Source organism: Glycine soja, chromosome 14, assembly GCF_004193775.1.
Source record: "Glycine soja cultivar W05 chromosome 14, ASM419377v2, whole genome shotgun sequence".
In the NCBI taxonomy this organism is placed as follows: domain Eukaryota; kingdom Viridiplantae; phylum Streptophyta; class Magnoliopsida; order Fabales; family Fabaceae; genus Glycine; species Glycine soja.
This window is the reverse complement of record NC_041015.1, coordinates 48,707,800-48,721,434: the sequence shown is the minus strand read 5'-3', so window position 1 is coordinate 48,721,434 and position 13,635 is coordinate 48,707,800. Positions and strand designations below refer to the sequence as shown.

The 13,635-nt window shown below is 29.0% G+C and overlaps 1 protein-coding gene across 1 annotated transcript; it reads right to left on the bottom strand.

The window, feature by feature from the left end:
- Positions 1 to 597: 597 nt before the first annotated feature.
- On the bottom strand, positions 598 to 1,774 carry LOC114383491 (protein LIGHT-DEPENDENT SHORT HYPOCOTYLS 5-like). Its single transcript, XM_028343172.1, has one exon. It carries the CDS (start codon positions 1,522 to 1,524, stop codon positions 868 to 870), a length of 657 nt encoding a protein of 218 aa, XP_028198973.1. The 5' UTR covers positions 1,525 to 1,774; the 3' UTR covers positions 598 to 867.
- Between the last annotated feature and the right edge of the window lie 11,861 nt (positions 1,775 to 13,635).

The following is a 13,635-nucleotide window of genomic DNA, read 5'->3' as shown; positions in this document are numbered from 1 at the left end:
TGTGTTTAATGAATATTTCTACCAAACTAAAATGATAGTATATATCATGGAAGGGTCAATTCCATTCCTTGATTTCCTTCCATAAATTGCACTGTTTTGCAGGATGACAAACGGGGGAGAGAGAAAAAAGTAAAGAGCATACTATAATGGTACAGTTGTGATATTTGATTCTTCTTTTCCCATCTTTCTAACTTTCAACAAATTGTTTCCCAACTGCACCTCACTCATTGGAGCTTCATCGGGTCAAGACAAAAACGAAATGTCATAATGAAAGCAAATGAACGATGTATTCTCCACATCTCGCTAGTTTCCTTAATGGCATCATAGAAATATAGGCTATACCCAGTTATAATGTAAAAATAAAGAGGGAACGGATATGATTCTCTCCCTCTTTCTCCAACAGTAAACCCCATTATAAAGAACATAGAAATAAAAACGAGGAATGAATTTAACATGAAAATAGAAGGCCTTGGACTCTTCTGTTAATTAAGCAAAACAAGGTGTTAATTATAATCTGTGCCTCCACCAGTCCATTGAGCTAGCTCATTCATGAAACACCAGAAAATAAAACTAAAGAGAAGCAAACAATTCACGTCATACAAGAGAAACCTAGTAATGAAACACCACTTCAAGTAACAGAATCAGGTAGCATGAGACTAGCTAAACCAAAAAAATAATCTCTGTGATTCTGATAAATCGTTGATAGGGGTTCAATTTTTAAATTAAAAAACTCAGATAAATTGTCATAACTAAGTAATTAACTATATATACATAAGCCATAACCACAATTAATTTCCTTAAAAATAAAGATAGATAGTAGATAGTAGCAGAAAATAGGAAAAAATGATCAAAATTATTAAAATTATACTATACGGCAGCAGCAGTAGTAACATTAGGTGTAGCAGTAGCAGCAGCAGAAGGTTCACTAACACCAGCTCCGTTAGTAGTGTTACCAGTGCTACTACCAGCACCGTTTGTAATAGTATTATTAGGAGTACTACCCGTTATGGTAGACATAACGGTGGCTGCGGCGGTGACAGTAGTGGTGACAATAGTTCTCTTGCGTTTCTTCTTCTCGTAGGGGATTCCTCTTGCCTTGGCCTGACCTTCTCTTATCTCTCTGAGGTAAATTCGGACAGCCCTAGTTGCAAATGGATTGGACTCAGGACGGCCTCCATTTTCTTCGAAGGCCGCCCTGAGTCGTCCAATTAGGGCGTCCAGACTGCCCCAAGCCTGTTTAAGAGGACAGGCACAAGGGGCAGGTGGGTTGGGGTGTCCGAAATACGGGCACCCCAAGATGTGTACCTTAGTCTTCCCGAACTGGTCGAGGTACTTCAAAAACTCGATCACGTGCGCGCCACTGCACCGCGCCAGCGTCAATGGTGGCTTGTGGTTCCTCAGGTACTGCAAGAACGTGTTCCAGTCGCGTCGCTTCTGCGACTCGTAGCGGCTCGGCGCAGCCGGTGATCCCTCTGATTGGGGAGCCGCCACCGCCGCAGGCGCTGCCCCTGATGCAGCGTCCATGATGATCACTAACAACAACAACAACAAAAATCACAACCACCCTGTTGGATTGGTGAAATAGGTTATATGTTTTTTGGGAATCTGATGAAGTGGTGTTTCGGTTTTTGTTGAGGAGGAGAGGGAAGAAGAGAAGACGAGGGTTTAATTTATTTGGAGTTAAGAGAGAGAGAGAGAGAGAAATTGGGTGATGGGACGTAAAAAAGGCTAGTTGAATGAATTGAATGAATGAGAGGGAGAAGGGTTGAGTTGAGTGATGCTGGTGGGGGCGAGTGGCGAGCGTTTTGCACAGTGTTCACAATTTCACATGGTGGCCCCTCTTGACGTGACTACTTTACTATTCACCACGTTGGCCCCTCCACTCTCTTTCTTTTCTTCTTCTCCTTCCTTCCCTTCTTTTTTTTTTTACTCTGAGCATAATATTATTTGAAATAATAATTAATTTTCATTAAAAAAATATTAAATATTTTTTAATACAATTTATTTTATATTAAAAAATCAATCAAAATTTAAATTCTCAATCATTCGATAATAACCATAAATCACTTGTCACTTCTACGGATCATTCTTGATTTTCTCTCCTCCTCCTTTGCTCGTATATAATTAGCCATAACTTATACTTACAATTTTTGTACAATAAAAATAAGTAATATGAATGATGTACATAAAGAGTTGCAACTTCATACTCAAATCATCTTGTATCAACATTAGTTCTTCTGGTACCCGTTATTAATACCATTAATCCTTTTTGCTGGTAAAAAATGATGTAACAAAGAGTAATAAAAAAATAATATTAACATAATTTTATGAGTTTTGAATGAGGAAGGAATAATTCTTGATGCTTAATAATAAACTATACGTCACCTTACGTTATGAGTATTACACAATAGAAATACATTAAGATAATGGTGCATATTTTATTATTATGTAATAAGAGAAATCTGTAGTGTGTTGAATAATTTGTCAGTTTTTTTTATTTTTTTTGCAATTTGCAAGGGTTTGGGTGTGGTGGACACGGGTGTTTGTTGCGCGTGGGTTGGCTATATTTTTGTGGATACTGGATGCGATCACCATTAATGGAGTCTTGAGATAGTCAAATATTTCATGGCCATGTTGATGTTGCTAATCCCCCTTGTTGTTTTATCAATTCGGCATGGTATAGTAAGTGTGTCTTCATTTCTCATTTATAAAGTATATAGTATTCGAATAAAAAAATAAGTATATAGTATATAGTATATATAACTACTTGTTTAGGTCCGTGACTTCTCCCTCGTATAAAAAAAAAAAAGAAATAAAAATTTACGCACGCTCCCTCCTTTCAAAATTATCTACATAGTCCCGTACTGTAGTCGGAACGCCACACGGGGAAAGTTAAATAGTTTTATAATTTTACAATTGTTTTTGTTTTTTTTTAATGGGATGTCACTATAAAAAAGTGGCATATCTCTACGGATAAAAATCATTCATAGATATTAAAAATATATAGATAAATATATTAAAGACTTTGTTATATAAATATTTTGACCGTCAACTTTTAAGAAACTTATAATGATAGATGATAAATTATAATATGTTAGTAGAAATTTTATATATAAAATTATTTTCACCTATAATTATATTTGATTGTTACTATATGTGATTTCTACAATTCATATTATGCGTAGGTAAAAATCATTAACTTATATTTACAATCTCAAACTATAGGTAAAAATATTAATTTGTACCTACAACTTCTAACTATATCTAAAAATTATTAATTTATGCCTATCATTATAAAATTGTAGATATAAACCATTAACTTGTACTTATAGATTTTAATTATAAGTAAAAGTCACATAATAAAAAATCATATTACTTGTTATCTATTGGGATGCTTTACATTTCTAAATTATTATTATTATTATTTAGTTATCTAGATAAAATGAATATCAATTATATCTAAGTTAATCGTCTAAAGTTTTACAAGTTCAAGAATTAATTTATGCAATAAAGTAATTGTCTTGCTTAAAAAAAAGTTCTAGTAATTTTGAAATATTGGAGCAAACATTGAAAATTAAGAAACATGAACTAATCAAATTCTTTTTTCTCCGGGGATGAAGGAGAGAAAGGTCCATTTTTCAAGGAACATTTTCCAAGGAAATCACATAATCACAAAAACAAACATGAGTATTTATGTATTCCAAAACACCTAACAAAGATAAGATAACATCTAACATCTATAGTAACCAATAGAATAGTCACATCCAAGTAAAATCATATAATCACAAAAACAAACAAAAATATTTATTTGTCAAAACACCTAGCCAAACTGAGATGATATTCAACATTCACAATAATCAACATAATAGTCACATTCAAGTAATAATCTATATGCACATTCATGAACTAGGTCAGCAACACATTTTTAAAATGATCAAGCATATATTCAAGAAGAAAATGTCTTTACCTAAAAATCATTACTTGGTTGTCTTCATTGTTGCAAGTCATTACAATGACATAAAAGAATACATATTAACATGTACAAATGAATATCTTATGCAAGTTGATGTGATAGCTTCTCAATTATAGTTGCATAGATATGTGAATCAATTAACTTGGCCTACCTGAAGCTTAAAAATCATATTAGAATAGAAAAAAAAATATAATAAAGCTTGATTAGCTTGAGTCAATTCCCAAAATAATAAAATTCAAACAACCTATACCCATGGTTCTAAATACATCACTAAAATAAATAGTGATAGAAATACAAAAAAATATATATATAGTTAAATCATACTTATACCTATGGTTTATCATATACCTGTAGGTATAAGTTACCTATACCCATAATTTCTAATTCACCACTAAAACAAATAGTGTCTAAATCAAACATTTATAACCATATGATACCTATACCCATAATTTATCATATGTTTGTAGGTATATTAAGTTTATGCCCACACTTTTAATGATGTCATTAAAAGTGTTTGTAGGTATATACCAAATTTCTTATAGTGCGAGTTTTATCTACACTAATCAATCATATATATAAGTTTTTTAGAATTTTACTTACATAAAATAGTTGTAGGTAAAAATTATTTTTAGTTTTAATGAATTTACTTACACCAAATAATGATAGGCATAAGTTAGTAAGTTTTACTTACATTAATCGGTTATAGATAAAAATATTTTTAAATTTTACCTATATTAATTCATAAGTTTAGGCAAAAGGAATTCACATGCATAGATCATTTTTCTCATAATGTGTGAAATGTTCCGTTGTTGTCTGCCCTTCTTTGCCTTCAATCATGCCTTTTGGTTGTAGTTTATTTCTTTTTCCCGATTTATTTTTCATTTAACATAATTCATTGATTGTTGTATTTATTTAAATAATTAAAAGCAGGAAAGAAAAGTATACTAAACCCATAAATGAGAGAGAGGGAAAGAGAGGAGATTCTTTTCCAATTGTTGAAGCCAATCGGCAATCTGACAATAGTGGTTTTCCCCCATTGTTTTAGAAAGTTAACTTAATAGTATATATAATAAATTTAGATAGAGTAATATGTTCCCATTGCTTACCCTACTCACAACTTTCAAAGGTCTGAGTATTTGATTTTTAGTCTGTCATCGACCATAAATTTGTTTGAACTTCAAAGATTTCAATTTGAAGTGACCAATTTTTTTGTGTGCCAAAAAACATTCTCATCAATCTTAGTAGTAAAATAATGACGTTCCACTTAATCAAATTGCAAAATCATTTTCCACTTGTTTTAAGTTTTGCTAACTCTATTTCATGTTCATCAATGATAAATAAATAATTTTCGATGAAAGAGATAGCATATCCATTTATTATCACTTGTGCAACATTCTAATTCATGAATGTACATAACAGTAATGACAATTTCCATACCTTTCTTAGTTTGGATAGTAATAATTAGGTTAAATTAGTGATGATGTGTTCCTATAATTTTATCATTCTTATCTTTTTAGTAGTTTGAAAGTTATTTTTTTAGTTCTTATATTTTACATTTTAATTTTTTTTTAGTCTATGTAATTTAAAAGTGTTCTTTTTAGTCTATGTAGTTTAAAAATGTTCTTTTTAGTCTTTATATTTTGTATTTTAATTCTCTTTTAGTCTCTATAGTTTGAAAGTGATATTTTTAATTCTTATAATTTGTAGTTTAATTACCTTTTAGTCCTTACTACAAAAAAATTATAAAAATAATTAGTTACAAATTAATTATAAATTATCAATTTTTTTATTACAAATTATCTTACAATAAATTAGTTACAAATTATTTACTAATATTTTGTAATTAATTGTAATTGATAATATTACTCATATTTTGATGGTAAGGATTAAAAAAAATTAAAATATAAAATATAGGGACTAAAAAAATCATTTTCAAACTATAGGGACTAAAAGAGAATTAAAACAAAAATTATAAAGACTAAAAAAATCACTTTCAAAACTATAGGGACTAAAAGAGAATTAAAATGTAAAATATAAGATCTAAAAAAATTACTTTCAAACTATAGGGACCAAAAAAGTAAGAATCGTAAAACTATAGAGACGAAATGAATAATTTAACCTAATAATTATCTCCTTTGCCTTACTCAACTTCACCATTTTCTAACTTGTCTTTTGGTTGAATGATTCTTTAATGGAGGTAAGTATTGGTAGACATTTTTGGTGCAACTATTGTTGATCCAAGTATCCAATTATATGAATTGAGTGCTTGAGATGCCATAAATAAACGCACAAATAATTTTTGTCTTCTTTAGTCGCATTTTCTTGTTCTATTTTTTTTTTGTTGCTAAAACTGCTTTTTCTTATTTTTTTAATACTTTTTATCATGGTCAAATTTATTACATCAATTACAATAAAAAAATATTTTTATTTCTTTGCTAACAATATTTCTCAGTATGGTTGGTTCTTTCACACTAAGAACAAAGCAAAAAGGTTTCCTTTCTTGAAGAATCTTTAATTTTTCCTTTGTTGTTCACGAAAGACTTCTTGTCTTGTGGGTTTCTAGAACTTCTTAATTAGTTTGTATTTATCTTGAAAAAAAGCCTTTAGCAGTTTCATCAAATCTCATTGAGACCTCATGATTCTATATCTTGTTGGTTAATTATAGTAGTGACTTTGCAATACTCTTAAGTTGGGAAGAGTTCGACTTCAAATTTTTAAGGCATTGAAATGATGATATTTTATTCAACAAACCTTTTGATTTATAAATGCCTCATCAAGATGCCTTATTTGATTTATAACATCCATTAATATAGTAGAATACTCCTTGACAGATTTATCGTTCTTCATCTTCATCAACTTAATTTCTGTAATTATATTTCTCAATATGAGGAGCCTAATATAGTTTCAACCTTATTAGTATTAGTCTCTTCAATCTCATCTTGGAACTTGTCCTATGCTTTTTAATGTGCTTTTTAATGTGCTTTTTAAGTCCATAATTTTGGTTAAAGTATGATTTGCAAATAGCTGATGACTTTTCTCTCGTGAACTTTCCCTCCTATATGCTTTTCCCCAATGATGGTTGATCGACTTGCGAGATATCACAACATTCCACAAACCTGGAGACTTTAAATAAAAATTCATCTTGATAGCTCAAATGTGATAGTTTTGTCTATTAAACATTAAAATCATAAGTGAAGAATTGTTAAAAATAGACATAATTACTGCATGAAGAATAAACTACTCAACCTCACTTTTTCTTCAATTCAAAAAATAAAAGAAAACAACTTAATGAATTTGAGTCATTTGATAACACATGTTGAGTTTAAGAAAAAAAATTGAATTTAATTTTTGCAACACTCATCCTTAGAAAAAAAATAAAGAATTTTAAATGTGATTAATCTTGAGAATTAATTTGAGTTGCCAAAAAGATAAAAATTTGTAGAAATACTTTAAGGTCTCATTAAAGAACTATAGGTCTAATTTAGATAATTAATTATTAAAAAAATGTCTTATGACAAGTATGACATGAGATAACTTTATCCATATATGAAATTAACTTAAATGTCACTTTCGATTCATTATATTATAGTATTTTTTTATTTTGATACATTAAATTTTAAAAGTTTAATTTTTATTCTTAATATTTTTGAAAGTTTCATTTTGATTCATATTAAATCTAAAGTTTTTCATCCATCTTGAGACTCAATGTTTGAGATTTATGTTGGGGGTGAGTTGTGGTGTGACCATGGAATGATGCAATAATATTATTTGGTGGATGAAAGTTATATATTATGTTAATAAGACACTATCATTTGTTAACAAAAATCAAAAGAAATTAATAAAATAAAACTTTTAAAAAGATAAGAGATCAAAATAAAACTTTTAAAAATATAAATAATTAAAATAAAATTTTTTAAAACATAAAAAATAAAAAAAAATTCAAAAATATAAAATCAAAATAAAATTTCAAAAAACATAAATGATCAAATTAAAACACTTAAAATTTAATGTACTAAAATAAAACAGCAATAAAATATAATGGATCAAAAATTAATATTTAGCCAAACCAATATAATAAAACTTGCACGGATAAAGTTAGAGAGATAATAAATTAAAAACGAATACATTAATATTTCATAAATGAGAATATCTGTTTATAACTTACAACCAATCTGAAAGTTATAATTAAACAAATCTCAACTACTATGAGGTTTTATTAACTAAAAGTAAATAGTAAATAGCAAGATTTAAGACTTACTCAAAATTCACATTTAAAAAGAAAACTCTTGCACAGCTATAAGTTTTAGAGATTTGTGTGATTTCAGTACTGCTGCTCTCCTTGCAAAAACAGTTTTGGCGATGGATTCAGATCGAGGATTCATAGATTGATATGATTTTTGAAATTCTGAAGATGAGATGTTTTCCACAACATTCAACTATTGAATCAAAGTTAGGCCACCAACCAAGCTACACAATTTAATTTGGAGAAGTGTGTGAGGAGCTAAGGGATGAAATTAAACTGCATGGTTGGAGCAATGAGCGAGGGATAAGATTAAAAAAATTTAAGCTGTTCAAAATTTTTGCTTCAAGATCGATGCAAAGGTTAGTGTGTTGGTTAACCAAGATCCAATCAAAAGCAAATCTTGAGAAATGTTTGGTCAAGCTGGATAGTAATTGTTGTCTTTATGATATGATGCTCAAATAGTCAAATTCCAAAGACTCAATACCAGTACAGTGTGCATGGACCAAAGCCTTTTGGTTTGTCTCCACTTAGTATTCACATAACAGATGATCAAATGCCACTCAAGAACTGGTTGTAATTCCTTTCTTTGAGGGAATTATAAGGAGATGATCAAATGCTAGGACTAGGAGGAAACATACACTTTTTCAGAACCAACACTTGTTTCCTTTAATTTGTCTTTAATTAGGAAGTGCCAATGTAGTTTCTCATTCTTTAGCTGCTTCTGCTTCTATGTCTTGGTGGAACTCCCTAGCTCATTGTATTTCTCTTCATGTAGCTTCCTGTCATTGCAATTTGAGTTCTGTTGCTTTCTTTAAGAAAAACTATATATCATGCTTGGATTTGAGTAGTTTTCATACTCTACTTTAATAAACTAGTATTGTACATCAAACAAGATAACTATTTGTTTTTCTTAGTTGAAATTTATAATAAATATTTTATTATATTAATTATATTATAATTTAAATTTATAATAAATATATTTAACTATATAAATTATATTTTAGATTTACAATTGAGAAATCAAATTATATCTTTCCTTTTGGAATTCAATTATATCTTATTTTTAATTATTGAAAATTTATTTTAAGAAACTATATATTAAAATTCAGTTTAAAATGAAGATAAAATATATGGTTAATCAAAAGAAATAAACAATTAAAAAATTAAGTATACAAATAAAGATAAATGGAGAATATATTTGAGATGATTTAGCTACTAATTTTGATAAGTCGAAGAAGTTGTATGTGAAATACACATTTAAAGAAGAATAAATATTAAAAATGTCTAATTGTGAGATATATAAGACTTTCACTTTTCAAATTATGCCATGTAATTCATAATATAAGAATAAATTTATACTTTATTAATTAAAAAGAATTTAATTTTCATTGGGCAGTATAATTTTTTTACTGTCAACATTATATAACTTTTAAAATAGTTATATAAAATTGAGATTCTTATCTTATGTTAATTCAAAATTAAAATGACAAAGGAAAAAATGTATTCCATAAATATATTTAAAATTAAATTCTTGAAAAAAAATGTTTGTCAAAGGTTGTAACCCTTCCACTGCAGCAAACTACCCTATGAAAATAACATTCTGCAGGGTACTGAATTGGGTAGGTAGCCCTTGCTTGGGAATTAATGTTCCCTGCATGCCCAATAGTGATTGACACATAGGGCCGTATGAAATGAGTCATGATCCTGTAGCCTGCAGAAAATTGGAAATGACGAAACGGATAAAGAAACGGAAATTGCAATTACATTATCTTCTATATATCTATTATTATTATTATTATTATAATAATAAAACAAAGTCCTCCTTCACCACATGTCACCTCTTTTGGTGAAAAACAAAAATTTTCTCTCTCTTCCTTTTTGTCTTTTCTTTCCATTTTTCTTTTGTAACTCTTTTATTTTCCTTTTCTATCATCTATCTATTTTATATAAGAAATTATTATTTTTTATCATCTATCTTACTAAAATTTTCTTTATTTCTTTTTTCATTTTTTTCTTTTAATGTTTTTTCTTTCCTTTTCCTTTTACATTTTTTTATCCTTTTTATTTCTTTTTTGTGTGTTGTTTTTTCTTTTAATGTTTTCTCTTCATTTTTCCTTCTTATTCATCTATAATAAAAATAATATATTTCTGAATTCAATATCTATTAGGGATGTGCAAGTTCACCCGCCCCGACCCAAAATCGAGAGAAAAAAAAGTACATTTCAGGTGAGTTCGAATGGATTGTCAGGTAAATTGGGTTATGTAATCGATTTGATACGGTTTGGTACGGTTGGATTTCACGTATCGGTAATCGAACCCGATCATTGATATCACTTGCATATAAGATTTGGGCCCATTTGTATATGGTGAAGCCCAATTACCTTCATTAGACACACCAACCTAGATTCATTTGCAAACACAACTCACTCAATCACACCTTAGCAACCCTAGTGCCGCTCTCTCATCATCACCCACTATAGTATAGGCAACTTAACACACCAGATTCATTTGCAAACTTTTTTAAAATTAATTAATATATCCATATACTAATATTTTTTTTAAAAATGATAATTACAATGGACTAAGCCTTCTATTCACTAAGTTTTAAAATCCACTATAGTACATACAACTTAACCCACTATAATTGCTTATACATTCTTCTACTAATGTACTTCTACTTATAAATTACTAATGGGTTTTTCTCGGTATCATCGACACTCAGATTACTAACGACTAAACTCACTATATTACCTTCAAGTTAAAGTGGATTTAGACCACTATATTAAAGATGTCTTTTTCAAGACTATCAATAAAATCTACCGACAAAGGTTTTCTAGAGGAACTTATAGCTCACTATTAGAAGTTTATATACAATGAATTTTTAGTCCACAATAATAAAAAAATATTCTTATAATGATGTACTCAAGTTCTCCACTAAGTCAAATGCCTAAACACTTGCGGGGATCACCTTTTGATAATGAGGTGATAGTAATATTTAGGTTCTCGACTAGATAGAATACACAAATACTTGGAGGGATCACCTCTTGATGATAAGGTGATAGAAGTACTCGAGTTCTTGACTAGAACGAATACCTTAGTACTTGGAGGGATAGGGTGTATAGTCGAGTTAATGTCAAATATTAAATTTCTAATTGTTTTAAAGTTAAATAAGACTAATTTTAATATAAATGTCGTAGTAGTTGTAAATAAGATATAAATGTTTTAGTTTTTTACTCATAAACAAAAAATTATTAAAATATGACTTTTAATATAATTAGTGTAAAAGTTAACAATCTTATCATATATGCGACAATATACTACTAATTGGATAATAATGTAAAAAAATATTTATATTGCGAATTTATTTTAATTAAATTATTGTTTTAAATCATTGAATATAATTAAAACCCATATCAAATTTAATCTTTCATAATTTTTATATTAGAACTATCGGTATAGTGAAGAAACTTTTTTCTTAATATCAAACAAGGAAATCCTAACTCATTGGCACGATTTCTAACCTATTATTGGGGGCAAATTAATAATTTAATTATGTCTTGGCCAAATAATAATAGACATATAATTGTGTAAATTTAATTAGTCTCAGTTCGCTGTTAGTTAGGGGACTGAAATTTCCTTTCTCACAAATGCCTCATTTTACGTCTCATGAATAAAAACATACCTTGTCAATTAAAAAATACACGTTGAATTTATTATCTTTTCATCACTTCTTTCACTCTCTAACAACATCCGTCTCCTTTTTCCTTAGCCTACTCCCTCCGTCAAACCACCACAGCAAAGGGCTGGAATACATGTTTTAGCCACTGATTATACAATTGGACAACAAAATAAAAAATTCAACACAACGCAATTGAGCACATATTTTTTTCTCTAACCAGAGGATTGAATAACCTTAATATAATATATGTGCAATATGCTACAATCATTACTTCTGATAATATAAAAATACAGGAACTAACGTCTTCCATTTTTGGCAGAATCCCTCATAAAATTAGTTGAAAAAAAATGGAAAAATAGGAGAAAAATTAAATCAAATGTGCCTAAGTATATCCCACAGCTGAGGATACTAAATCTAATGTGTATTTTTTTTAATTGATGTGTCATGTTTTTAATGGTGAGATATAGAGTGAGATGCAATATGTGAGACAGGTGATTTCAATCGGTAAGTTAGGAATGTCCTGTAGGTATATAAGAAAGAAAAATAATTATTATAATTTTGAAAGAGATTGACAAGTCGCAAAACGGATCTCAAATGCTATTTTTACTTATCATGTTCCATTGGCATGAAACACAAGATATGTGCCAAATGGATTAACAATAACGACTAATCAAAACATATTCTAAGATTTGGCAAATCCGCATCTATAGAAAATAGATAGCATTTGATCTAAATTTGACCGCGTGAACATCCATCTAATGATGTATTAGAGGATTCTTAATATCTTATGCTTGCATTAGATCATATCCAAATTAAATTTTCTGCATTAACCAAATTATAGTTACACAATTTACATCCCTAACGCTTAGTAGTCACTAAAAAAAGGATCCCTAAGAAAGCCAATTCATTAGCTGCCTAATTGCTTGAGAGGAGGCAACTTTTTTTTAATAATGATGATAATGAGATTTGAATTTAAGATCATGTGTAAATTAATTACTCAAACGTTTACCACTATTAGGTCAACTAGTGGATTTTGAGAGGCAATAATTGCCCTTCAAATATCATTTTGCCGCTTGTATTGTTGGCAATGACTTCTTAAATGGTACTGTTGTTCTAGTTATACTTTATTATATAATACTTGTTCACACTAGTGGACATTTGATTCCTCATCCCGTGACGCATTGTCTAGAATAAAATCAATAGAACATTTTATATCAAATCTTATTTGGAATCAAAGTACTAACGAGGGAAGTAATCTCGGAAAAAGATTCCACCCCAAACATGATAATATATATATCCATCTTTACCTCGTGTTTGCATAACTAATGGGTACTTTTGAAAAGGGGAAATGCCAATCAAAATTCACAAGTGACTTAATCCCATTGCACAAAGTCAAAAACTTTATCACAAAAATTAATCATTCATAGAAGCGTATGCATGTATCTGCAGTTTTTCAAGATACATCGCAACAGACACGAAAAGGAAAGAAAAGAAAAGAGGCCGACTATATAGCTAGAATCACAAAATAAGAGACATGAAAATTCCAATCACAAGCTTTTTTTCTTTTCCTTTATTTTAAATATCAACAACATAGAATGGTAGCAAATTACTATAAAGATTTGCATAATTATATCGTTATCTTAAGTTGTAATGCAACTCCCTTAAAAAAAATTGAAATGCAATTCCTCTAATGAGTTGATAAGATTATTCAATATAATTATATTGTGATCTTAAATTATG

Bases quoted from the DNA above. Each gene is read 5' to 3' on its own strand.
- LOC114383491 (XM_028343172.1), bottom strand. From the start codon at position 1,524: ATGGACGCTGCATCAGGGGCAGCGCCTGCGGCGGTGGCGGCTCCCCAA.